This window comes from Aythya ferina, assembly GCF_964211825.1.
Source record: "Aythya ferina genome assembly, chromosome: 6".
Taxonomy (NCBI): domain Eukaryota; kingdom Metazoa; phylum Chordata; class Aves; order Anseriformes; family Anatidae; genus Aythya; species Aythya ferina.
The window spans coordinates 16,266,076-16,294,007 of NC_140303.1; the positions used below are offsets into that span (position 1 = coordinate 16,266,076).

At 39.0% G+C, this 27,932-nt stretch overlaps 1 protein-coding gene across 13 annotated transcripts in view; it reads right to left on the reverse strand.

The window, feature by feature from the left end:
* Nucleotides 1–27,607, reverse strand: part of ABI2 (abl interactor 2) — a 59,378-nt gene extending 31,771 nt beyond the window's left edge. For 12 of the 13 annotated variants that reach the window (XM_084524572.1, XM_084524574.1, XM_084524573.1 and 9 more), the window contains exons 1-2: nucleotides 27,411–27,607; nucleotides 5,021–5,188 (exon numbers count right to left, since the gene is read on the reverse strand). In XM_084524572.1, coding sequence (XP_084380698.1) covers nucleotides 5,021–5,188; nucleotides 27,411–27,527 — 285 coding nt within the window. In that variant the 5' untranslated portion in view covers nucleotides 27,528–27,607. Of the gene's footprint in view, nucleotides 1–5,020; nucleotides 5,189–26,988; nucleotides 27,260–27,410 lie in introns of those variants that run through there. The other variant, XM_084524581.1, reaches the window with a different exon arrangement.
* Between the last annotated feature and the right edge of the window lie 325 nt (nucleotides 27,608–27,932).

A 27,932-nucleotide genomic window follows, 5' to 3' on the forward strand; every position in this document is an offset into this window, starting at 1 on the left:
GTGAAATTTCAGAAACAAAAGCCTCCATAAGCCTTCATTTTTTCCTCTGCTCAAAAGATTCCCATTTACTTTTATCAATGTATTGTCACTTTGTTAGCTTAGGCTTTTAAAATTCATTTAAAAAAAAATCTTAAGAGAAAAGGTTGCTTAAATACAGTGTTGTGAGCTTTTTTTATTATTATTATTTACATTAGTTTACTAGCATTTCAACAACCTTATTTCAAATTACCTTGAAAAATGGAGTAGTTACTTTTAATAATAAATAATGAGTAGTTACTCATAGTAAGAATGAGTTACTGAAATGTCAGAAATGTAACACATTAGCTGCCACAACTTAAATTTTACGTATTTCATACATTAAAAGGTCACAATCATACTAAGATGCTAAAGAGCTACCTGCTCCATAATCTAGTAATATCTACTGTGTAGAGTTAGACTTAGATTACCAATTTTAAATAAGTCTGGTTATTCTTTTAACTTGCAAGAAAAAGACAACGGAACATGGTTAGGAGCCTTTATTGATATAGCAAACGAAGGTCTGAGTGACCATCCCTGCAGACACCAGCAAGCTCACCCATGCTGTAACAGTTCAGCTAAGTGTTACGTGCTGACTACAGAAAAGCTCCAGTCTGCGGTCAATTCACTACTTATGACTGGCAAGTTCATAGGAGACAAATTCCATAAGGGGATGAAGCAGATTTCTCCATCCTACTGCGTCACTGGACATAACTGATGGCTCTTACTATATTTCAACTCTTTGTGATAGCATACTTGTTTATATAATTAGCAGCAGAGAAGAATTTTAAAGCTGAACTTGCTCACTAAGACCATTTTGTAACTAAATCTGACAAAATATTTCTCATCAAACAAATATTAAAACCTGAAAATCTGCCAGATTAAACTATTTGGATACGATCAACATGTCACATAACTTGAAAAAATTTTAACACAATTTTTTAAAATAAGTATAAATATTTATACAGAAGATCTGTATTTAGTGTTGTAATCTTCAGCCAAATAAGAAACACTGCATACAATCTATTTCTGGACAAAGATAAAGAAGGCAAGCAAGAACACATTCATCAGCCTTCAGACCAAATCAAAGTAATAATAAATTTTAAACCAATAGGATTTAATCAGTTGCATAAAAATAGTTTCAATAGTAATGATTTCCTTATTCAGGACCTAAATATAATCTAAAAACCCACAAATGATTATCAGCTTCCTTTTCAGTTCTTTGATTAATCTGGCATTTAGAAGGAAACAGAAAGTGACATAAATTGGCATTCTGTGTATGAACAGAGAACTAGAATATTTTATATTCTGAAGTTAATCATGTGTCTTCGAGTTTGAATGTCACTTGAGCAAAACAAGCACTTTCGAAAAAAGTTTTCTTACTAAGAGCCAAATGATTTTGCTTCCCTCTTTGGAGAGTATGTGGAATTTTGAATCATAATTAAAAGCAGGGCTATACATTTATATACTGTAATTTGCATTAGTGTTTTCTATATTTTAATATCAATATCCACTGAACAAAGTATTAATACAAAGTTATCAAGTCAAGTCATCATTTCAAGTCAGACTGACCAAAATGTTAATTTAGCCATGAGATATTATACCATGAGGTATTTAATGTGGTGCTAAAGACAATCCACTACAGTTGACACCCAAAGTAAAAAAGACTGAAGAAATCTTCTGCAGATTAGGCTTATCCCAATCAGAGTTACTGAACAGAAATTGTGCATTACATATAAACTGTGACAAAATAAATCGATTTTTTAAGAAGTAACCACCAAAATTAATAGGGAGAATGTATCATCTGGAACATCAGTATCATGGGATGAACCCACTTTTGAGTGCATTGAATGCAACTTCATTAAGTTCCTTGGATCAGTACACTTGATGTAAGTAACACCCAAAATTCAAATACTGTCTGCTCTTCTGACATCACCTCTTTCATGAAGATTAAGGGAACATCTGACATATGGATGGTAACAAAAACCACAACCAAAATATACCCTCAATTTCAATTTTACCGTAATATAAACAAATTCAGAAATATCTTCTAACTTTGCTTGGTTGTACAAATGCAGCCTAAGAATTTTGGCTGTTCCATATCTGTTATGTATTTGGTAATGGTAATTTAGCACCCCACTTTAAGTAATAGTCCATTTTGTTCAAATTCCAAAGATAATCTGGCCTAACATCTCAGTCTGTATAAAACTCAGTTTCTCAAAAGAAAAAATTAAAAATGCCTTGACAGTCTCCCCAAAACATGCTTTAGAAAAACTGTGTGCCAAATAAACTGTATGCATGTAAAAAATGGAAAATCCAGTGAAGCCTGAGTGAAAGAATTTCTACCCATATCCTTATTCTGTGTTAGGCTCTTAAATAGTTGAAATACTTGTCAACTGGTACAAACCACTCAAGAACCATATACATACACACACAAGCACATTTACCACACATACACACAGAGGCATATATACATATACACAGCATATATACAGCATGCACACACACACAGAGTAACATAAGACATTTTCTGAGAAAATCAAACAAACAAACAAAAACCACTGAGTTGTCCATGGATTAACAAAAAGCATGTAGCAGAAGAAATCAAACTTCTCAGCTTATTTCTGAGGATGCAGTTGCATGGGATAACTGATGCAATCTAATAGCATACTATCACCAGAAGGGAAAATCCACCTGGCCACTTCCTTTGCACCTGTTTTGGAATTCATCTTACCACTCAGTAAGCCAGTTTGGCTCATTAAGATAGCAAAAAATTATTCACTTCTTTTGATGGTCCAGATCTCTACCAGCTTAGCAACCCTTTCAGCATCAACAAGTTAACAGATCTCAATCCATTCTGTGGACACAACTTCAACTTTTGGAGAACTGTATGATCATTCACACAACAGAAAAGAAAAAGTAGCCATCAAGAACATGGCACCCAGGTAAAACATTTTCTGAACAATAATAAAACACATCCATCCACTCTCATTGACCCACTGATGAAAACTGAAAATATATCTTACTACTTGTCTGTCCTGCTGTCGTGTTGCTTCCTATCACAGAATCACAGAATTTTCTAGGTTGGAAGAGACCTCAAGGTCATCGAGTCCAACCTCTGACCTAACGCTAACAGTCCCCACTAAACCATTTCCCTAAGCTCTACATCCAAACGTCTTTTAAAGACCTCCAGGGATGGTGACTCCACCACTTCCCTGGGCAGCCTGTTCCAGTGCCTCACAACCCTTTCAGTGAAGAAGTTCTTCCTAACATCTAACCTAAAACTCCCCTGGCTCAACTTAAGCCCATTCCCCCTCGTCCTGTCACCAGGCACGTGGGAGAACAGGCCAACCCCCACCTCGCTACAGCCTCCCTTGAGGTACCTATAGAGTGCAATAAGGTCGCCCCTGAGCCTCCTCTTCTCCAGGCTGAACAAGCCCAGCTCCCTCAGCCGCTCCTCATAGGACTTGTTCTCCAGGCCCCTCACCAGCTTTGTCGCCCTTCTCTGCACCTGCTCAAGCACCTCGATGTCCTTCTTGTAGCGAGGGGCCCAAAACTGAACACAGTACTCGAGGTGCGGCCTCACCAGAGCTGAGTACAGGGGGACGATCACCTCCCTAGCCCTGCTGGTCACACCGTTCCTGATACAAGCCAGGATGCCGTTGGCCTTCTTGGCCACCTGAGCACACTGCTGGCTCATATTCAGCCGACTATCCACCATCACTCCCAGGTCCTTCTCTGCCTGGCAGCTCTCCAACCATTCCTCTCCCAGCCTGTAGCTCTGCTTGGGGTTATTGCGCCCCAGGTGCAGGACCCGGCACTTGGCCTTGTTGAACTTCATGCAGTTGACCTCAGCCCATCGGTGCAGCCTATCCAGATCCTCCTGCAGAGCTTTCCTACCCTCAAGCAGATAGATTTCCTCTGTCATAATACCGCATCATCCCCAGAGTCTCTTCCAGATCTACATACTGTTTAACTATCTATTTCCTACCTTATACAGCTCCCACTTTCAAATGTCTTTCTGAATGCCACAATATATATACACACATACACACACACACACACATTTTTTATATATACATATATATTTACATATTTAACATTATCATGTGGAGATCAAGAAACACTAGCAGCCAAAACGTCCTGGTTGAATAAGACAGAATATTCAGTCAGGAAACCTAACAATTCTCCTATAGTAGAAGGACAGAATGTGCTGTATCATTGCTCTTACTTTCTCTTTTTAACCCATCATGGGCATGTAAGCCTCCAATAAATCTATCATTTCATCCTCAGCCTATTCTGGCAGTCAAAACTCCCTCATCAGGAGTAGGACATGGGTTCTTTATAACAGTAGCTTAGTTTATTTTTAGCTCCTCAAAAAAAATGCAAACAATCGCAGGCATTCTCTAGCCATACATAAACTTGAAACATTAGTTTTACTCTGTTCACATCATTGCTAATTGAATTTTATTAAGAAAAGACACCTACGCTTTTGCCATCAGAGGCCAGTATGATAGCAACAATTAAAGTAAAAAGATGACAGATGACAAGTAGTGTTTTCCAGCTTCTGTTTCATGCTTTTTTCTCTCTTTTTTTTTTTTTCTTTTTAAATTTTGAGTGTCTGTAGCTATTTAATACCATACACAGTAAGTCACAAATAGGAACTGGAAAGTCTAATCAATTTGTTAACATAATTTTCTGTTGGTTTGTTTTTTCATCTACCTGCGCTTTTTACTTCATACACAAAATGGACCCACCCCAAACAATAAACTGTCAAAGATTACATTTAATCTCTTAATCCTATGTAAAGTGTTCACACTACCACAAATACCAAATCACACAGACACCCATTCCTAGATTTAGTATGAGGAGAAATGCATCCTTCTGTTTTAAATGCAACTATTTTTCTTATTCACAGAACATCAGGTAAGTCACATGCAGTGAGAGTTTTATCTACTGTATAATTTCATGAACAGAGAACAAGAAATCAGGAAAAAGGTCTCACTTGTGAAATATGATTGATTGAAGATTCCATGCGTCGAAGCTGGGATGCTTGGATATCCAGCATTTGGAGAACATTGTTGGCCAAAGTGTTGATCAGATAGGCTACGCTTGCTAATGACTGGGTTGTGTAGGCTTTGGTTTCTTCTAGGGCTCGCTGCTTATCTGCTGACTGAAAGCAGAAATAAAAGGTTTATTCAGTAAAATCTATCACACAAACATTCTTGGAATGAACTCACTTTGCCTGTCTTTAAAGGACAATGAATTATAGAGTCCAACTAATTCTACATAAGTTATCATTTCTCCTCCTTTACATTTCTTCATTACACAAAATATATTAACTTCATATTTTAACAGTTTCAGTATTTTAAAAAAGGAATTACGCTAGTATACAACATGCTAATCTTTTCTAGAAATATTGGAAATGCAACTTCTTATACTGTGCCTTTGCAATGAACTTTAAAAGCACTCCAAAATACTTAATACTCTTTATGATTTTATATTCATGATTTGGTAGTTCATCCAATTCCTGTTACAGAATTTAGACTCCCTTCTAAACTTTGTACTTCAATGTGTACTCTCAAAAGAGCCTGCAAGGATCTGCCAAGTACCATATTCCTCTCCAATTATATAGACCTCATTATTGCCACAAACAGTCGTTAAAAATGGAAGCACTCAGTCACAGTGAATGAACTATAATTATTCCCTGAAAGTGGTGGCTGAATTAAAAGATCAGAAGAATCACTGTTAAAAAGAACAAGTCTGTTTTCTTCTATTTTTCTAGTAGTAGAGCACTTAAAATACTTAGGCTACCAAGCCAGCAAATATACACTAGAAGAACATACGTTTACTTCAAAAAACATTAGAATTAATAAATTAAGAGGCTAGTTGTTAAGGTGTTTCTCCCATAAATAGTTAAACATTACTAGAACCTAATTCAGTATAAAGAAAACAGCATAAACCACTGGTAAAACACACAACTAAGATGCTAAGAGACTTTAGTTTCCAGTTTGTTAGACATTGTAATACACTCTGAATGTCACTTAGGTCATCTTTAGCCTCCTCACAGGCTGATGGTGCTGTTTCTAAAGTAACAGCTGACAAGTAGGTTCTGCTCCCACCTTCCTATTTTTCACACGGGTGCATATTGAGATTCAAGAAACATGCTTGTCCTAGAGAGGGAAAATAAAGCAATTCCCTCTCTTTCAGCATAAGCTGACTCTACCTTCTGTTTGACCACATGCACTCCAGGGCAGCACAGAAATTAAGTGTATCTTTACTACAGGAAAATCATTCTTGCAGCTAAAGATATTTCCTGAGACCTTGTACCAAGATCCTCAAAAGCAGGATTTTAAGAGAAAAAAAACAACAACATGTAAACATAAGCATAGGACTCCATTAAATGCCCATATGAAAAATATTCAGTACTTTTCCTGTCCTGGCAGCATCTCCCGTGTCCAGCCACAACAATGATTGGCCTCCTAGCATCCACTTTTGCAGGCCATGCAGCTGCCACTTTCCATTCTGCTTCCTAGATGGGAGGATAGCAGCAGTTGCTATTCATCATGCAAGAGCTCCTAAGGTGGTGCAGGAGGAGAAGGATACTGTAGAAGGCAAGCATTCTTGCCCAGCTATGCAACAAAAGAAAACGCCTCAGCAGAATAAGAAACTAAACATGTTAGGGGACAACTTCTCAGGCCACAATATGCTGATGTCCCACAGTCAAGGATGCTTATAAAGGCTTATATCTAGCTATAAAGACATCAGAAAAATATGGAGTCCGGACTCCATCTAAGAACTCCTGACTTTCAGCCAGCTGGGTAACATGCATTTTATAGAAAAAAGCTCCAAACGTAGCTTAAGGACTTCCAAATGGAGGAACACAACTCTCAGTCTTAGCTCTCACACCACTGGCATCTAAATGCACTCTCGCTCTCTTCGTAGCCTCAGCTCAGTCTCCAAATATCATTGCTACAGCAAGCATACACACCACAGGACACTTTCACAGCTATTCAAACACTTTCTGAATGGCAATAATAAAAATGACCAGAAGCTTGTCAGTTTTGCTCCGCAGCTGCTGTTGAAGTCTATTTATAGCAGCAGAAACTGCTGATTTACATTAGCACACTGTACATCCAGAATAGCTGAGTAGAAGCCAACAAGCACAATTTGTTTCATTAATAGCCAAAGAGTTGGAGAACAAAAGGAAGACAATCTATCATTTTAGAAATTAGGAGCCTCTGCTCCAGTTTTACTGCTTAAAGAAATATAAACATAAATCTACATTCAGAGCTAGTCTTTCACTGATGTACACACCTACCAGCTAAATTCAAGTTACCCCCATTTACACTAGTTCAACAAGGAACTGGCTTCTCATAAAACAGCAATCCTACAAATACACTGGGAACTGTTATTAGCATAAAAACCCTTTTGATTGAGAGGTCCAGTCTGGGTATTTGGCTGATAACCTGAACAAATATGATTTGCTCTGCATACCTTTATACAGAGCTGAAAATTCTCTGAAACAAACTTTGAAAGCTTTTTCTTGAACTCCCAGCTTCAACTTCTCAAGCAATGTTAGGAAGATAGTTGAACATCACAAGTAGATCATCTGCACAGCCTTAAGGAGTTCGGATCATTGATGTTTTCTGTTCCCACATTCTTCAGCAGCTCAGCATTAACGTTCTTCTCCACACAATACCCACACCAGGTGGTTCCCACTGAGTCACAAAGCAGCATGCTTTGCTGTTGCTCTCAGCTGTAAGACCATCATCTTAACACCACGAAGAGCTCACCTGGTGCTTCTGCCAGCCAAGGATGTTCCTGCTACTACTGGGAATGGCCACCTCTGCTGCAGCAGGAAGTGGTACCCCACACAATTGCACTTCTATATGCAAGTCCAAAGATGGACTTAGAGGGACACTAACTCTAACAAAACTCAGGAATGTATTGAACTCAGTACAAATGTTCACCTGAAAATATTTCTATTTTTTTTATACTAGATTGTATAACCCAAATTGCTCGCAGTAGAAAGGATGTGGAATTCAGTGGTCGGCATGACAGAGTTCAACAAGCTTTCGCTATTCAGAACAAAATGTGCCTTACCCATAATTAAATATTTTATACACATTTATTCAACTGCACAGATGGTATTTGCTTAGCCTACCCAAGTGCTTTCCAAGGACCTTTGGTAAGCTAGAAAAAATGATTGAGAAAAATGCTAGGCATCATTAATTTAATAATTATGCAAGAATCAAGCCAAAAAGTTACATAATTGACAGTAAAAAAAGAATAGCTTTGTTTTAAACAAACTACCTCATTAAATATGTACTTACTCAAGAATATTCCTTACTCCTTTCTTCACTACTAGAACTGCTCATTCCTAGTATTCCAGAGATCTTGAAAAAAATAATGCCACAGAACAATTAGAAAACTCCAGTATCTCCCTTTCAGATGTGCAGGAGGATCCTGCATACTGGAGGAATACAGGAGGAAATCCAGTTCACCTACTTTTCAGTATAACCAGAGCTCCAAAGTACTTGGATTTGGGGGGAGTTTTTCTTCTGTGTCAATTAGAATACTGTTATCTCTAAATAATTCATCCCTACATGTAAACAGTCTTCTCTACATATTGCTCATTTGTGCAATTATTGGTGTTATTATATCAGCAGGGAAAAGGCCTAGCTTGACCTCTTCATGACCCCATTTAAATGTTTATATATTTGTTTTAAGAACAAGGAGAGGTAGTAGTCATCTCACTCACTTACATGTACTCTATACCCTAACCATTATGAATTAATCAAATGTTAAGAAACATAACCAAGCCATATTTCAGATGTGAATAGGAATCTCTTTCTCATACACAGGCTTCCGAAAACCCACTGACAGCTTTCTGTATTCAACAGCAACCACAAGCACCAAGATGCACTGGGACTAGTGGGTCCCATTTCTTGTAAGTTGTATGCCTACTAATCAGTGGGACTGATTATTTGGCATACAACTTACAAGAAATGGGACCTCCAGAATTTGGAGACAGTATTTACTTTGCAATATTTTAACATGCCCTTATATGGATAGATAGCTCTAGTTAAAGTAACCTGCTTGACCAGCCTTTGTACCACCTAGTAAAAATGGAACATGTTAGTTTACTAGCGACTCATTTGCTTTTTTTATTAGCAAACTACTCGCAGAAGAAACGGTGCAAGAATCAATGCTACAATTAAACTTGAGCCATGAGTGGACTGTCCACACACTGAAAGAGGTAGCAGGCATCTAAACCATCCCACATTGTAAATAACTGTTTAACCAAAAACTGTATTTCTTCACAATTGCATGAAGAGCCTCTCTAATCGACACCTAAACAAAAGCATTTAACTTGCTGCTCATTCAATGCGTTTTTCAATTGAAATACCTTTAAATGTGAAGTTACTGCAGTCAGCTCTTCTGAACACAAGTCAAAAAAAAAAAAAAGCAATTAGGACTACTCTCATAGTATTGTGAATTTTGAATATCCTAAATGTAATCAAACGCATCACCTTTTGAGCTCAGATCACACAGTAATGTAAGCACATCAATTTAAAAAGCTGTATAGGGAACTTTTGGCATTTAGGCTAAACGTAACCATTAGAGAAGATACCAGTTTTACAATTAAAAATGCATAAGCCCTATAATTAGATTCTACAATTTAAACAGGAAGCAATGAACTTAAAAAAGAAAAGCCATTTTCAAATGCAAGGTTACTTGCATTCATCGTATTCCACAGATATGAATATAAATATAAATAAGGTTATTTCCACTTTTATGAGTAAATTATGATGACAATTTAGCTTAACTTATCTGAATACTATTAAAAAAAAACATGCTAGCTGAGGAACATACTCCTATTTATACTTGTGAAACATCAGGCTGTTCTGTTTTTCAGATTACTAAAATACTAACAATGTACTAAGTGTTAGTGGAATTTCTAGATCATAAGTGTGACTTCTGAAACTTTAAGCCAGCTGAAACTCAGTATCAGTAAACCTTTGCAGTCAATATCAGGTGGTCATTCTCACTAAATTAGTCTTATCTTTTTACTGCAGTTGAATCATTAGGTATTTTCATTTCTGTGCTGGCCCTCTAAATGTAGGTTTGATTAGTAGCTAGGAAAACTACCTTTCAAAAAATATACACAAATCTAACTAGCCTCTGAAATGGAAAAACTTTTTTTTTTTTTTTTTTAAATGCATACTGCATTCAAGGCTGCCAGTAAGGGCAAAACTAACCTACTGGTCTGAAATTTATGACAAGACTATCAGTCTACTGCACCCAGAAGAAAAAGGTAACAAATGATAGCAGTGGTCGAGCACAACTTGCCCGACTAGCATCTAATCACTTACACCACTGTTTTCATGCTGCCAGCATCATTGCAATAAATCTGTCATCTGCTTCCCTTAAATAACACCAGGATCAAATTTAGGATTTTATTTTCCCACAGATACAAACACTGAAGACCGTTTTTCACATGCAAATGTCCTGCTCTCATCAAAACTAGCAACTTCCTATTCTTTGAAAACAGAGCCAAAGTCCTGTTTATGCCCAAAAAAAAAAAAAAAAACCTAGACAAGGTTATAATAAAGGTTGTTCAACACATAAATAATATAGTTTAAAATGATTTATCACTAGAAACTGAACAGCCTGCTAGCATCCAAATACATCTGCATCTGAAGTGTAGCTAACATGAAGTTACATTAATAGTAATTCATCACTGGTTTACAGCATCAAATGTAGCTCTTCCTTGAGAAGTGACCAGCAATGACAGAAATCTATTCTCCACGTGTATTTAAGGCTGTCACTGTTTATTTTGTTAATCAGTGGATTCTTCACCTCACTGTTAGCTCTTTGGCAATAACGCAGCTGAAAGAAGTGGATAATTTTCTATTTCATTCATCAATGTAATTATTAGAGTTCCAAAAACAAGGCCAACTTCAGCTTTAATATCAGTAAGCTAATCAAATTTGTGGCCATAAGAGACTACTCCAATACAGATGTGCTGAATGAAGCACCTCAGAAAGAAAGAGCAAAGATCCAGAGACTTATCGCTACTGTTTCACGCACCTGCTGTTCTACAGCTCTTCACTCACTGAGGAAGCTTTACTTTTCACTGAGTGTGCAAGTAAGGATCATTGATGCACTTCAACTCATATTTGATTTTACAGCTACTTGATAACAATTAAACGTCATTACGCCATTTGCAAAAGTCACTTTTCAGAATCCAAGTGGCCTTCAGAAGCCAGAACAAGCTACAATCATACAATAATTACACTCCACTATACAAACAGTATTATTCACACCATTTTCTCCTTAACACTATCAGAGGAACAGATTTATTTTTTTCTCTCAAGAAATCTAACAAAATCTACCCTACAAAGGATGTCTATCTCAGCTCCCCCAAAATGCAACATTTGAGTTATTGCCCAACTTTGTCAGTTTCTCCATCCAAGTATAACTTCTCAGATCACTTCAGTACATAGCAACGACAGAGGCCAACTAACAGCTTTCATTTCAAATCACAGGCAGAGTTAGCTGTGGCAATAGAAGAAGGTTCTGCTTCCAAGTGTCCACTGCCAGACACTGCAACCTCATAGCAAGAAAAGCTAAGTAGGACACACAGCCGCATCATCCATCATCATAGTTTACAGCCTATATACAAACATAATTAGTCCGATGGCAGGACAGCCTGTAATTGCCGAAGAGTAACTACAGCATGTAAGGGGATGATATGCACCCTGTTCAGCCAGCAGCTCCCAAAAGAGAGGTAATCAAACAGGTGGAGATGCCAGCCACATCACTCAGCACAGCTATATCAGCCTGCCATTGGCCTATTCCTTCTGCAGTCCCATGTCTTTGGGCAGCACAGAAAGGAGTCCCGTGGCCCCAGGAACACACGCCACTGGGCAGCCTTTGCTGTCTGCCCCAACAACCGTGGCTGTGCCATGCCCCAAACTCTGCCTGCATTGTCAAAACAACTAATGCAAGGCCCTCAGTGGACTTCCACTGTCCCGACCTCCTCACGCTGGCAGCCCCCCCTATGTTATCATTCTGTAAGTTAATGTATTTTAAAATTAGCTACTTTTGATAACTGATAACCATGCAGCTACCAAGTAACAGGAATCTGCCAATTCAGAGATAGAGAAGAAGGCCCCTTAAACCAACCAGGGGCCAGGGATTGGCATAATCATCTTCATTTTCTAGGAAATTACCCTGCTTGGCTTACACAGCCCCTTTCACAATAATCAGTTAATCATTTGAAAATCATCTGAAATGATTCTTATTTGGTGCTTTTTAAAGCTGCTGCCAGTTCAGACATACTGAAAGGAACAGGTTCGGATACATAACCTGACAGAACAAAAAATATATATATTTTATTTCATATAAGAACGTAGAGATCAGAAAAGAAACCTCAAAAAAAGAAACCTTCACACAACAGTAGCAGCATACAACATACTTCTGTGAGGTGACAGAGCCCCTGGCAGCATACTGACCCTCCCACACCTAGAGATTTATGCTCAAACAAGCAGAGCCTCAAAGAGATCCAGTGGCAGCTGATCAACACTAAACATGGGAACTGAGAAATCTGAAGAGGTTTCCCTGCATCGGCCCAGGAAAGGTTCCCCAATCTCTCCCCTCACTCCAACCATGGAGCATGCTCCTCTCTCTCTCAAGAAGAGGGGACAGCCCTCACTGCCTACTGTAGAACTAGCTAAACGCCAAAGTCTCCAATTCCTCCACCGCTACATCACCAAGTACGCCAGAGCCTTATCACCCAAGATGCACGTTCGCACCTCATTACATGACCAGACACAAATACTTTTGTCTGACTGAAAAATCACAGCAGTCCCCACAGCTCACAGGCCTTTTCCCTTGCTTTCAGCAGAACACACAGAGCACAGGTCAATTTGTTCATGATGCCCACAGTCAGCCTGCTGAAAGGTGACCTCTGCTGTACCGCTCCGCTGAAGGTGGTGGTGACACCCGGTGCTAAACAGGCATCAATGAACCAGGCAGAGCGCCCAATTACACAAACTACCATTCCCAACATAAAGAAGTGGCAGGAAGTCAGGAAAAGTTCACGCTAAGAACTGCTGAACAAAACCGGAGCCTTCCTATTCAACAGATTTGTTTCTTGTGTGCCCTGAGAGCTGCATCTGCTCACTTTTCTGGCATGGAATGTTTTTCCAACCTTTTGCTCCTGTTACCATAGCACTGGACAAAACACAATATTGGCAGAGAGTGGGATTCCAGCCTCTTATGCAGCAACCTTTGTTAGCTGAGCTCTAGATCTCTGCTCTGCAGCCCTTGAGGAATTGCTGAACAACCGATAATCTGAAAGTCATCTCCTCCAGAGAGGAGGAGCCCCAGTCTTAAATCCCAAAAGGTAAATTGCTAGAAATAAGCATTTTTCAAAAGTTCTTCAATTTGTTCATGTTTTTAAGGGTTGCCAGCACACAAGAACCAGAGAGCTGCAGTAGAGTTTTCATTTTAATCAGACTCAAACTTTGCTATGTTTCTACAATTTAAGAATCATAAAAAATTAGCAGAGAAAAACAGAACAAATAAATGCAGGCACTGTAAGTAGCAGTTATCCTCTTTCTTCCAATTTAACTAGCAGTTTTGGTCCATTTACTTCAAATTTAGAAGTAAACCTTCTGTCAATTGCTATGTAGCTCCAGAATAGCATGCAAAGTGCTGTTCAACCTGCTGCATATAACTTAACCCCACAGCATCAAGTTTTCTGTAATTCTTTCCACCAAAATCTGTATTTTAGACACAGATTTTCCTAAGCATGACCTACTTTCACACTAATTACAGCGCTTCTTGCCCAGAGACTGTTCTATGTCAGCGGTAACTCCATTTTTTAAAGCAATATAATGACCTATTAAATGCAATCAAAGAATGTGCATTTAATCTCCCATGTTAACTATAGTAAAACCATAATACAGTCATCTCCAAACAATTCAAATACTAGTTCCTTCTGCAAATTACACAATTACTTATTTTAGGAATAAACAAATATCACAACGAAGTATGAAAACGCAATATGCCTAACAAACAAATCTAGCTTGGGCAAAGTTTTTTTCCACATACAGTAATTTTTACATTTCCCAGCTCAGAAAACACAGTGATTCCCTTGCAGGTCACAGAGCCATTTCAGAATTCCTTTCTAGCAATACATGTATGTAGCAATTTCTTGCTGCTAAAGAAAAGCTAGAACTTGAAAGATGTAAACCTAGCAGCAGTAAGGGTCTTCCTGCTCAGCTATAAAAGACCATGGTTCCGAATGCTAAGTCTGGATGAGCATGAAGAGATTATATTTTTTCTGAAAATTCATTCAGAACAATACCAAGGATTTCATACAGTGAATGTGTAAGACTGCTGTAAATTTAATAATGGTTACTCAGCGTTAATGAACTTCAGAAACCCCTGACCCACACATACCTATTCTTACATTTGAGTGTACAAAACACTTCAGATTGGTTTTAAGATTAAATACATTAGCCAAATTTACTTCTACCAAAAATATGAAGACATATAAATTCTACAAGGAGTTAGTTTGATTTCAGGAAGCCTACTGAAGGGCAAGAAGCACATCAACACTTCAATGTAGTTGCTACTGTGGTAATTCTATTATTTCTTTCTTTATTTATTCTATTTATTTATTCTATTTATTTATTTATTATTTATTCTATTATATAAAACATAGGATAAAATATTTTGGTGAAATAATAAACTTTCTGAGTACAACAGTGAATGACAGATCAGAGAGTTGACTAAATATAGCAAAAGGGCTGAAATGGACATTTTTCCAGCTTTTTGTGTCTTAACAGTTTGGCATAACCTACTAGTTCAACAGAAAGCATTCAGTTACCGTTCTGTCTAAACACTCCACAGTTGTTTAATTTTTCTTAATCAGGACTGTTTATTTTGGCTGAACCCCAAAACTATTGTTTGAACGACTGTGCTAAGTGACTCACTGGTCATGTTAATTCTGCACACTTGAAGAATTTTCAGTAATTATTAAAATTACTGAAAAATATTCTGATGTATTTTCTGAATGAAATTTAGAAAATAATTATATAAAATCACAGCTATAAATGAAAACCTATGGAAAGAAAAAGGAGAAACTTGGAGGAAGGAAAGAATATCTGACCTAAAGCTAGCGCTTTTCGTAAGAATATGCCACTGAAGTGTATGCTTTTATTGGTACAGGTTTGACTGCTCTATTGCTTATGCTCCAGATAGGTATTCTTCTATATCTCCATAGTCTGCTATTCGTACTTAAATTACAACAATTGATGATAGTAATTCTATGTTACAAGATGCACACAATACCTTCAAGTTGTAAAATTCAACCCTGTATTCAAAGGAAAATAAAAAACAACAGCAACATAAAAAAGTGCTTAAGAAAAGCACAGTATTGGTATTAACTGGTAGACAAAATACTAGAAATGGATGCCTCAGTGGAACTTCCACGAATTCTACGTGGTTGTTTTTACTTATGTGCACAGAAAGTTGATTATGTACCAAATACCAACACCACAGGAGGTTAGTAAAATTATTATGTCTAACCCCATGAGAATTGCATGATAAGGTTCCTTGAAAAAACACAATTTCAACAATACCCCGGATAACATCTGGAAGCAAATTTCTGTGCAGGACCTTGTAGAGGCAACAGCTACAGAATATAGTTCCTGACATTCCTGACAAAGAATCAGACAAATGAGTTATTTGAGATCAGCACAAAGCTCTGAAGCCCTGAAGTTCCACCAAGTCTGTCACAAAAAGAGTTGGTCATCCCAAAAATTGGAAGGGTACTTGAGAAAAGGACAGATGAATGAGCAGACAAGGCCTCTGAATACAGCATCAAGCACCTGCGCTGCCCAAAGATTAGCAGCTGACCATCTTTGCACATTTACTGATTATGTTCCAGACAACCACTTTGAATAAAGTATGTTGTTTTTTTTTTTTACCACAAAAGAAGTCACAGGGACCATTTTATTTCCTCAAAACATGTGAGAAGAGAGACTTCTACCAGGCCTTTTAGATTTGTCCAGGTGCTAAGTTTTGCATGTACCAGTGCTATTCTGTCCAAGACCTTTTTAAATATGCATTAATCACTCTTGTACCAACAAGAATATATCTTTTAAAGCTACGGAACACCATTTATTTTCTCCAATCAATATTTATACAGCAGAAAGAATTCATATTGGACAGACAAGACACCATCTGTCACACACATCTTGGCAGAAGCTAAAAATGTACAGCTATTTTTCCCCTACAACAGCCACATCCATAGTCCAATTAAACTTAAGCTCAGAACTTCCACGAAATAAAACAATCTTTTATTATCCTCATCTAACAAAATTCCTACTAATGAATTCTTGCAGGTACAGTAGTCTTAAAAGTCAGTTTTTACACACAGGTTTCAAAGAAGAGCCAGATACAGACTATAGGTGCCTCATATAAGGGAAAACAATTCTTTCCTGCTATACAATCTAAATCGGGTCACAAATACTTCAGTAAAAGAACAACTTTAATCCCACAGATAAGAATTATTATCCTATTCCCTGTATGCGCCAAATTTCACCATATCCAGTACCAGCAATACCATATAATTTTATTCATTCTGGTAGCTCTCATAATGGCAAGAGCTCTCAACCATAAACCACATCACTAAGGATTATGTGCAGTATTGAAGCCAACCTGCTTGAACTGCACCCACAGCATGCCTGCAACTTACAAGCATGTCTCTTGACCTTTTTCCCCACAGCTGAAAGCCAACGAAGAAGCGTCTCTGGCTCAGGAACTAGCCAAGACAAATATGGTAAACCAATTCGGAGATTGCATTCAGAAGTGCTACCACTTAGATTTAGATACCTGTAATAATCCCACGTAAGAGTTTCCTTAGCTTCAGTAGAACTAAGGAAATAATAGTCATTAAAAGGAAGGATACAAACAGTAAAAGCTAGACTGCCCTGACACCTCCGGAGACATAAAGAAACAACACGCAGGAAGTTCAACACAAAAGCACAATAACACGGAACAGACTTTTAGTCAGTCAGCAGAATCTTTTTCCTGCAGTACTGAGAGCGTATCTCTGTGCTTGGATAAATTTGGGCTTAAGGAAAACCCCTTCTCTTCACCCTCAACACCTTTTACTCTGTAACCCACAGCACTACAAATGCCCATGGGCAATCCAGTGGAAACCTCCACACAGTGAGCTACCATGTTGGAGACAGCATAGCTCATGTCCTCCAAGCCAAATCCAATGGCCACCAGGCAACCAAGTACTCATCCCAGCTGGGCAGCTCTGTGCCATAGCCAGTCCGACATGAGCAACAAGCCAAGCTCAAATACCAAACACCAGTCCTCTGCATCACCACCACTTTGTTCATTACTGATACAGGGTTTTCCAGCAATGTCACAGTTTAAAAGAAAACACAAAATGGTGAAGCTCTTTTCAGTGTATCTTAATGTAGTGACCAGTTACATCATTATGCTTAGCATAGTTATGCTACATTGAAATTATAGAAATTAAAGTTTATGGCACACAAATAGAAAATGATGCTGCAAACTAGTAAAAGACCGCAGTACTCCTCTCAGCAGTTTTGTTACAGGAAATGAGAAATCCCCACCTTTGATTTTACCTTCACCATCATTCTCATACAGAAAGAGTTCTGAAGTTGCTTACTCACCCATTTCAACAACATTATTGTTCTGATAGTTCTGAGCTCTCTCTTATCACAACAATAGAAACGTCAGGGAGTGCAACCACACAAGAAATAACATTTCAAATGCTGAATACCTTTTAATTTTACAAAAGGTTCTCTTGCCTTGCATTCTTTCATTTTTTTGGATGTTAATTCATTTGTTTTCAAGTTGTCCTAATAGGTTGTTACAACAGTAGATTCAGCAAGTTCTACTACCATCAGAAAAAAAAAAAAAAAGAGCTTTTCTCAATACCCTAATGAATTAAACTGCTGCACAAAAGGCCTTTTCATTTGACAAGATATGTTTAAATAATATCATCTCTCTACCCATCTAGTTATGCCAATAAATAAACCTACCCTGGAAAGAAGAGTTTCATGTTATGATTGATAGGGAGACTTTAAGAGAGAGGCACAGAGGGAGAGGAAATTTCCAAGCTGCTTTGTAGTCAAGCAATTCTCTTATTCATTTTGCAGGATGCCCAGCCAACTGCATAACCTCTAATTCTGCACCTCCCAGACACTGACAATTGGCTTTTCTGTAACACTCGCTATCTTCCAATCCTCTGTAAGATTGTCCCTAAAACACAGGAAATACCATCCTTTTCCCCCCTATGTTCCCCAGAAGAAACATATGAAAACAATTCTTAAAGGACTATGTCCAAACACAGGCTTACGTGCATATAAAACCCAGTCCAAAAAAATGAAAAAAGCTCCTTCCACTCTGTTTGTAAACAAATGTGGTACTTACCCAGATTAGTAAAGTATAAGGTCTAAAGAGGAAAAGCGTCTAATCAGAGCTGTATTACTTAAAAATGAAAGAATTAGGTAAAAAAAAAAGCTGACTGCTCAAGTTATGGCTGCTCAAGTTGTGATTTGGCTTGTGAAGAGGCACATAGTTAAGAGAATGGTATCCCGGAGGACTCTGTGTTTAGTCAAAAAAAGGAGGGGGGGTGGGAACGACATTTTGACAAACTAATACTATACATAACAAACCAAAAAAAAATATAATATATAATATATATTATATTTTATATAATATAATATAATAACTGTGCAGTACACCTCCAAATTGATTCCAGAACCTCAGATCTGAAATGGGTGCTCAAAGCCCCATCCTACCTGGCCTTGAATGCTTCCAGAAATGGGGCATTCACAGCTTCTCTGGGCAACCTGTTCCAGCGCCTCACCACCCTCTGAGAGAATAATTTCTTCATGATGTCTAATCTAAATCTACCCTCTTCCAGTTTAAAGCCATTCCCCCTTGTCCTATCACTCCACTAGCTGACAAAGGGTCCCTTCTCCAGCTTTCCCCATAGGCTCCCTTTAGGTACTGGAAGGCAGCTGTAAGGTCTTCCTACAGCCTTCTCTTCTTAGGGTTGCTCTCAACCTGTTCTCTACTCAGGCTGTATTTGGGCTTGGGATTGCCTCAACCCACGTGCAGGACCTTGAACTTGGTCTTGTTGAACCTCGTGAGCTTTGCATGAGCCCATCTCTCAAGCCTGTCAAGGTCCCTCTGAAATTATGACTAAAATCAATGTAAATATCCTATATGTATAATATCCTGTATGTATATCCTATAAGCAAAATTTAAATTTTAAGCAAATCACTATACGGTAAGGATTTAAAGTAGTTCTGTTAACTCATATCAACAAGTCTCTTAGTGACTGCAGAAGTGTCCTCAAGCTGGAGATGGTTTAAAGTAACTTATCACCACCAGATAATTGTAACAGAAATCCACAGTCCGCAGGTAACTTTTTCTGTTATCCAGACTTGTTGATTTATACGCATGCCCATCAGATACGAATGGATTAGAGTGGACAGTGCAAAATACTTTAATATATATGGGCAAAAAAATCCATCATGGACAAATTCAAAACAAATGCAAGGCAAAAACATACAAAAACAGAAAATAAAACTGCTTATATCCTTATCATTTCTTCAAAACATCTCTTTAGCCTTTTTGGAATCCCATTAAACACTGAGCCTGAACTCATAGCAATAATTCCAAAGATTACATTAAGAAGTATTACCAAACTCAAGCAGCATTATCAAACTAAATTGAGAATCCTTGTACCTTGGTTCAAGAAAAATGGAAAACTAGTGTACATTGTTCACACTCTTCACAACATTACTTGCATATTATTTTAATTACAGTCTTTAATTTATTATCTATCAAAAACTACTGCCCCATTTTCCAGGTCCTACTCATACATGCATTAATCGATATATCTGATGTCTGTCAACCACCTCGGTCTCCAATTTTGCTGTTACTGGTGTGATAAGAAGTTGGCTTTTGTTTTCACTAGTTCCCCTAATGGATGTATTTATAAAAAATGACAATGACTGTAAACTTTTCATAATGGCATGCTAACTAGACAGGCTCACCAATGACCAGGTAAGGACCAGACCTGGCACTAGGATATAGAAAGAACTGGATTCAAAAAGATGCTAGATGAACTCAGGGATCTTGCTCCTAAACAACAGCAGAGTCTAAGATTTGCATCCTTTGGGAGGCACTGCTCTAACTACTGTAGGCTTCTAGGTGGGTAACAGGAAGAATTTATGCACTCAGCTATTTTAAAGGCAAAATCTACAAAACACAGTATTTTTCAGGATGGTCCAACAGACAACCCATTCAATATCTGCACTTCAAAACTGGACATGCCTAGGGCAGGCCTTCATAAATCTCAGCCACAATGACTCTTAGTGTTCCTGCCCTCAGCACAAAATTTAGAGCCATAACCCGCTGGCAATGCACTGGACAGAGAAAGTTAGTATCTGCCCTCCAGTGCTGAAAGACTGGGGCAGCCTGCCTGAAAACCTCAATCCCATCAGTGGAACTTAATATTTCACGCAGACAAGTAAGTAACCTTCCTCTCATAAGCCACTCCAAAGCAAAATTTACTTAATTCTAGGTAACTATGATTGAATGTTTTTCCTTCAGATATGAAATCCAAATTGAACCACTTTCTCCATCAAACACAGTGAACCTATTTATACTAACACCAAAAAACAAAACCTTACAGAAATTTTTGCAAGGTTTATCTTAGTCCTTGACCACATTGACCAAAAACAATAAAAAAAAATAAAATTTGCTTTCTAATGAAGTTTACCAACCTCCAAATAAATTGCCTAAAAATTTTCTTCCTGTAACACATCAAAAAATATGTGTCATCAGCTTGTTTATCAGTTACTTTCAACAAAACTCCTAACAAGACAGATGGCATCCAGATATAAAAGAACAATAGTTCACAATACAGGAAACAGTTCTTATGAAGCTTATGTATTTATGTAAATATCAGTTTGAAACTTAAATAATTTTGATAATCACGGCATGCAGATTGAAATGAGCATCTTCAAACAAAACCACCTCAGGCTTCCCTTAAATCTGCTGAAAAAAAAAAAACACAACCTAACAGCCTTGATCTGATCTTCTAGAAGTATAGTTTTAAAAACCTGGTATGATCTGTAGTAAGAATCAACTTCAGTAAACTACCAACCAGCTCAAAAACAGACAAAAAGTCCAAAAGTTATTCCCAAGTATTCTGTTAGAGTTCATATAAATTCAAGCAATATATTCATAACAAAGTTACAAATTACCCTAATAAGAACATTCACATCTATGTATCACAGCTTTTAACTCTAAGAAAATATTATATGCTTAATTTATGAGTTCAGCACAAAACTAGCTTTGGCTCTGTGTATAACTGAGACATAGAGGCTAACAAAACCCAAACCTAATAATGTTTGTCCCTCTCCTTCAATTCACTGAACGTAAAACAACTTCACTACGGTAACAGTAAGCCAATAATAATAAAGCAATTACTTGTATTTCAGGCTGAAAGACCATTAAGAACAGATATTACAATGACATCTACTGGGAAATAAGCTATAAGAAAAGTGAATAGCATATGTAGAACGTGACAGAGAAAATGCACCTAAATTCATTGTGCTGCCATTACCTGCACTGTTGAAGTACAAGCAGCCACATAACTAAAATACCAGATAATGGTATTCAACAAAATTTACAGGATTTTGATTACAAAGCAAGATATTAATTTCAGATGAACAATTAAGGTTGAAAATACAGTATATTAAAAAAAAAATTCCAGTAAATTAGGCCAAAGATTGGCATGTAGACTGCACTCAAAATCTGTTGCAAAACTTGGCAGTTAACACAAATCTGTCTTCTTCTCAAATAAAATATTCTGCTGAACACAGCAGAGTAAGATTTCACTCGTTCAAGTACTGACTGGAGAAAGTCTTGTTTTACTTGGTGTACCACTGTGGTGCACCACTTCCTGCCTTAAAACCTACAGCACTAAGCCACAAAGATGAATGGCTGCAAACACCGGTAAAACACAGGCAACAAACAATACATTTTAGAGAGCTTATCAACTGCAAGATGCAGAAGCTTGCTAGACTGAATTACAATTCCTGATCCATCTTATTCAGTAACTACAATCAGAAAATAACCTATAGAAGGGAACTACAAGAATGCCACTTCTAACTAACAGCATTACAAGACTTACTTTCTAATGGCAATGTGCATATTTACCAATTTTCATGTTTATAAATAAAGTATTACCACCAGCAACTCCCACTGATAAAATGTCTCATGTTATTTCCATATCCACTCAACAGAAATCAATTCTACTCTTCCTGAACCCTCATTTGAACTTGTGACACTATTAAATGAATTAAATTTGCTTTCCTGGCAAAACACAGCACAGTTAATGCAAGAGGAAGTACAGTGGTTGAGTGATAAATACTTCACCAACTTTACCAGCTACTCTGACTCTCTTTGAAGAAAACAGGATGAGCCTGTATCTCCATTACCCCCACAAAACTCACCAACCTACCAACAAGCTCTCTGCAAATCTTCAGCAGAGAGCCATGCAGAAACAATTTGTACAGCCGTTTAATACAGTTGCAACCGAGAGAAGCATACACTGTGACTGAACTACTGCCATGGGATTTTATTTCAGAACATTCAAATCAAAGATCCATAAACATAAATGGCATCTTTTAGCACTTTTTTTTTTCCTAATTTTGTCATAAATACTGAAAACATGTGGTGTCACTTCAGAGGGTTTTTCTATTTGTATACCCTAATAATGCAATATGGAGGCTATCCAACTCCCCATCCAACTTCCAGTAGCATCTGTCAACCTCCCTTTAAATTATCGAGTCCTTAAAACTCTGACAGTTGGAGATACAATAAGTAAAAGGGAAGGAGGACATGAAAAAGTAAAAGAAGCCAAGAAGATCATCAGTATTATTACTAGTTCTGTTACAGCAGCACCACTACCCACCATCCAGTTACTTCTCCACTTTAAGGGAACGTGGAAACCTTGTAAGTGATCTACAGCCTGAACATGAGACAGCATGAGAGCAGAAACACTGAAGAAAGTAGTAGGGTACCCATTTACTTTGTATTTTTAAAGAGTTTTAACCTGACAGCATCTTCCTGAAATTCTGGACAAAAATTCTCTGGATCTCATCAACACCCACTTTAACGCCTGCCAAATGAGTCTTCTATCAACACTAAGCTTAACCAACTCTTCACCAAAGTTGGATTTAAAAGGAAACAAATTTAAGGAACAGGAGAACTGAAAACCGTGAAAACCACTTTCTCATCATTAAAATAAAATAAAAATAAATCAGTTGTTTTTGTTAAGGTGATACATATCTCATCTTCAGCAAAGAGAACAGAGATCTTTCTCAAACTTGTGTGTCTAAGGAATTAATGGTTTATAAGCAAGTTAGCTACTTATACCAGTCGTTACAAGCAACTCAGCAGAAATTTCACATTAAATGACTAAAACCCTTCCCCTTGCAAATACAAGGGCTCTTCCATGTATAAAACTCAGTACAATCACAGCAACATGAAGACTATGAAGACAGGAAAACCCAAAGAAAAGCTCGATCCTCCTTTTCAGTCTCTAGAAAAGGCAAGCAAAGCATAAGAGTCTTGAAAGACCAAGAAATACAGAGCCCGTTAGAAGCATCTGGAGAACACAGCACACAGAAATCCCACACACTTTCTGAATGCTGGACAGGACACAGAGGCTTGGCTTTTCACTCAATTGTGTGAGCTGACTTTGCTGGAGGGACTTCACCCTGTATCTGTTCCTGCTAGATATGTACGGGCTGAAAAGCCACCAATCTGATAATTTTTTTTGACACTTTGAAAACGGCAAGTTAACAGATACAAGCATCCAGTTACTCTAGAAAGCTCTATGCTCTATTTACACCATTGTAACTAGAAAACTTTTCTCTGCTTTTTATGAAAGACTCAGATAAATCAATGTGGACTGCAAAAATGTTTTTATAATATCAAGTATAATACAGTATAACATATAATAGTATAATATTACTCGATATTGTATAATATCAAGTATAATATCAAGGCAGCATAAAATTTAACCCGTGATTGACATTGTGTCAATACATAGCAGTAACTCTATGATTTCTCCAAGTTGTTAGAAGACAGCTTCTTAACAGAAAGCTGATCTGATTTCTGTAGTAACACAAGCAGATTTAAATGTGTAATTTATGCACTTACGTTTAAAATTAAAAAAATATATATATTCTAATCTACGGTACAATCATAATCACAGCAAAAGTATTAATTGTTGTACTATGCAAGTGAAAATCATTTTTTAAATGTTTATTCTAGCAACTTATTTTCCTATTTAAGAGTAGTGCCTCTTGAAAAATACACCACCTTACTAGATTAATTGATTGGCTAGAGAGCTGGGAGACCAAATTTTCCTGGTGGGAAAATTTAAAAGGAACAGCCATTGTGGAAAAACAGTGAATGAAAAAGCCTTTTTTTTTTTTTTATTGTCCAAATAGTAGCTTTTCATCTTTCATTGCTTCAGTTCCATTTATTATATATTTGCTGTATTTCCTAGTTATTTATCACAAAATTTTAAGCTGATGTGCTCTGATATACTGCTGTATCACAGACTCAGGGGAAGGGTAACGATTTATTTAACATTCCCTGTTGTTAAGTAACTGAGCTCAGTAATATCAATCGTAATTTGGGTAATCAAACCCTGTCAAAATTTAAAGAACATTTTTAATTCCATAAGCAGAAGTCTAATGAGCTACAGCCACCACAGCTCTATGACTATGACCTAGCAATTCCCACACCTAAGAGAGAATGAGCTCAATTGTTTTGAAGCTGCTATGATGTTGCAAAGATGTTGCAAATAGGAAAAACATTCACCTTCTCCCTGAACTCCAAAGCATCTATTAAACTGACCTATGCCTCCACTGACTTTTGCAAAAATTTCTGTAGTTGACAATAAAACCACCTCAAAACACCAACTGTCAAGGGGGGGGGGGGGGGAGGGATGAGGTGACAGCTTGTTGACTGACAGATACAAGGCAATGAAATGTCTTCAACACCCCTATCGCTGTCATGCCTATCATCCAGCAGATCAAACTCGGATCTCAGTCGTGTACTGAGCCCCTGCTAGATCTCAGGAATATCCATGATAAAACCTTCTGTCAACAATGAAACATTAAAGGATTACAGTAGAATTAGTCCATCTTCTGGAATATTTTTTGACTTTCTAGAAGATTACTCTGCCACATATTTCTGAGCAATTACAAGCACATCTTTGTCACAAAATCCAAGCATTTTTTTAAAACGTAATTTGGACTTCATTGTGCATAATGATTTTTGGAATAATTATTATTAGAAGCAAAATCCCCAATTCTGTTAGTTATATCCAATTACTCACTCCCACTCTTGCAGGGGGAAAATATATATATATATATATATATATATATATATATATATATATATATATATATATATCTTTGGGTATGGATCCTAACCAGGAGTTTATGTAGTTTTGGCACTGTGAACATGGGGTGAACTCCCTAGCAGATTTGCTATAAGGACACTCACATTACTAATCCAGAATCTCTTCCAGTTGGACGTCTGCTCTACAGTAATCCTGCCCTCTAGTCTCTCAGCCAAATCTAAAGGCCAAAGCCTACCACCTGGCCGAGGTCCTCCATTCCCTACTTAAAAATTTAAACCTTTTCATGCAGTGATTACACACTGCACTTCACTCAGCACTCACAACACAATTCCGTTCTCTCACTCTCACCTCCCTCTCAAAGCTCTCTGTTGTCACGATGGTTGGACAAATTGCCAGCAGTCGGGGTGATATTGATGCGCAGTGGCCAGAACCCATCAGGCTGACCAAAAGTGTCTCATTCTCTTCCTTCACTCACCATCTGTCTGTACCCATCTCCTGTTATCTAGGCTATCTTACAGACTGTACACCAACCGGGGCAATAACCCTCTTTTTTCGTTCTCTATTTGTATGAAACAGCATGGAGGCCTCCTCTGTAGTTTTTATTGAAACAATAGAAGTGGAGCTGTTCAATACAAATTTTATATTCTTTGATTTACAGGAAGAAAACAAAAAAGGTCACAGAACAACAACCAAAAAAGCTACATCCACTTCTTCCTACCAGATCTGCCTTCTAAGACACTCTCCTCTCTCAGAAAAAAATCAGTTTCCCTGTTTTCAAAAAAGTACTGATTTAAATACAAGCGTATCAGTTTATGGCTAAAAGAAAATATTTCACTGTATTTTCCTTAAAGAATGCACGTCACACTAATTCAGCACATGAAACGTTATTAATTACATAACAAGGTGCATCTATAGAATTTCATTGCATTGTCATGTTAGGCAAATGACCCAAAATATTCAAAGTCTTCTCTCTGCGAGATGGTTTGTCATTCAATAATTTGAAAGAAAGAGCCTGAGCTTCTTTACAGAGAAATCTTCATTATTCTTTGCCTGTTTAAATAAGCTCTCCCGTTTTCACTGCAAAAACAATCTAGCCACAGATCTCAGCCCCACTCGCCCTCAGGAAACACACAAGCACTCTCCACTTAGAGGACTGAAAGCAAAAATAAAACCAGGAGCCTTTGCGCTTTCCTCGGCACTGACACCACAAATCCATGTCCCCCTTCTCCCCTTCCCACACGCTCAGACCGTTCGGAGGAACGGCTGACAACTGACGGCTGTTTTCTTTCGTTTGGGGGAAACTCTTCCATTTGACCCCACGATCACCAAAGGAACATATTTCACTTCCTAGTGAAAGCAGCACGAAAGGAACAATCGGAGCCGGCCAGCTGGCTCCTCAGCGGTCACGGCAGAAAGCACAGACTGCGGTACCAACTTACACCTCCTCAGCTCCGTGCCACCGCCGCCTGCCGCTGGGGAGCTCTGGATACCACCGCAGCCCTGCTCGGCAGGGGAGACACATCACGGACGGGCAGACCGCGGGCAGCGCGGGGCTGTGCAGCACAACGCCGGGTCGGGGGCAGCCGGGGAGCTCCCTGGCTCACGGCGCTGCTGTCAGCGGAGGGGCGAGCAGCAGCGAATACCGAGCACACCCGCGGAGGAGAGGCGATTTCGCGTAGCAAGCAGTCACACCTTTCACACCGGGGCGCTTAATTCTGGAGGCGAAGCGGCCTCCCCCCCGCCCGGGCCGCCCGCCCGTTATCCCCTCAGCGCGGCGGCCGTTGGGCGACCGTTAGGCGGCACGCGGCCGTTGATCCGCTGAGGCGCCGCGCGCCCCGCCCCGGCCCGGCCCGGCCCGCACCTGGATGTAGTTGGTCTCGCAGTACTCGGCCACCCGCTCCAGGTTCGTGTAGCTGTCGAACAGGGCCCGGCGCCCCCCCGGGATCTCCTCCTCCAGCAGCATCTGCAGCTCCGCCATCTTCACATCCTCTCGCCCCCTCCGTCCGTCTGTCCGTCCGTCCAGCCGTCTGTCTGTCTGTCCTCTCCCGTCCTCTCCTCTCGCACCCACCCCCCCCTCCCCTCCCCACCCCGCTCCGTCCCCTGCCCGCTCCGCTCCGCGCGCGCCCCCGCCGCCACCCGCCGCACGGGCCCGGCCTCGCGCCGCGGGCAGGGAGCGCGCGCGGGACCCCCACCGCGGCGGGGGCGGGGCGCGGACGGGCGAACCCCGCTGCGCATGCGCCAGGCACCCCCCCCCCCCCCCCCTTCTCTCCTTCCCTCCCTCCCCCGGGCCCCCCCGCGCCCACTTCCGGCTCCCGGCGCTGAGGGGCTTGGCCGGGCCGGGAGCCCCCTGAGGGCCGGGCGGGCTGCGCGGCCGGGGCTAGGC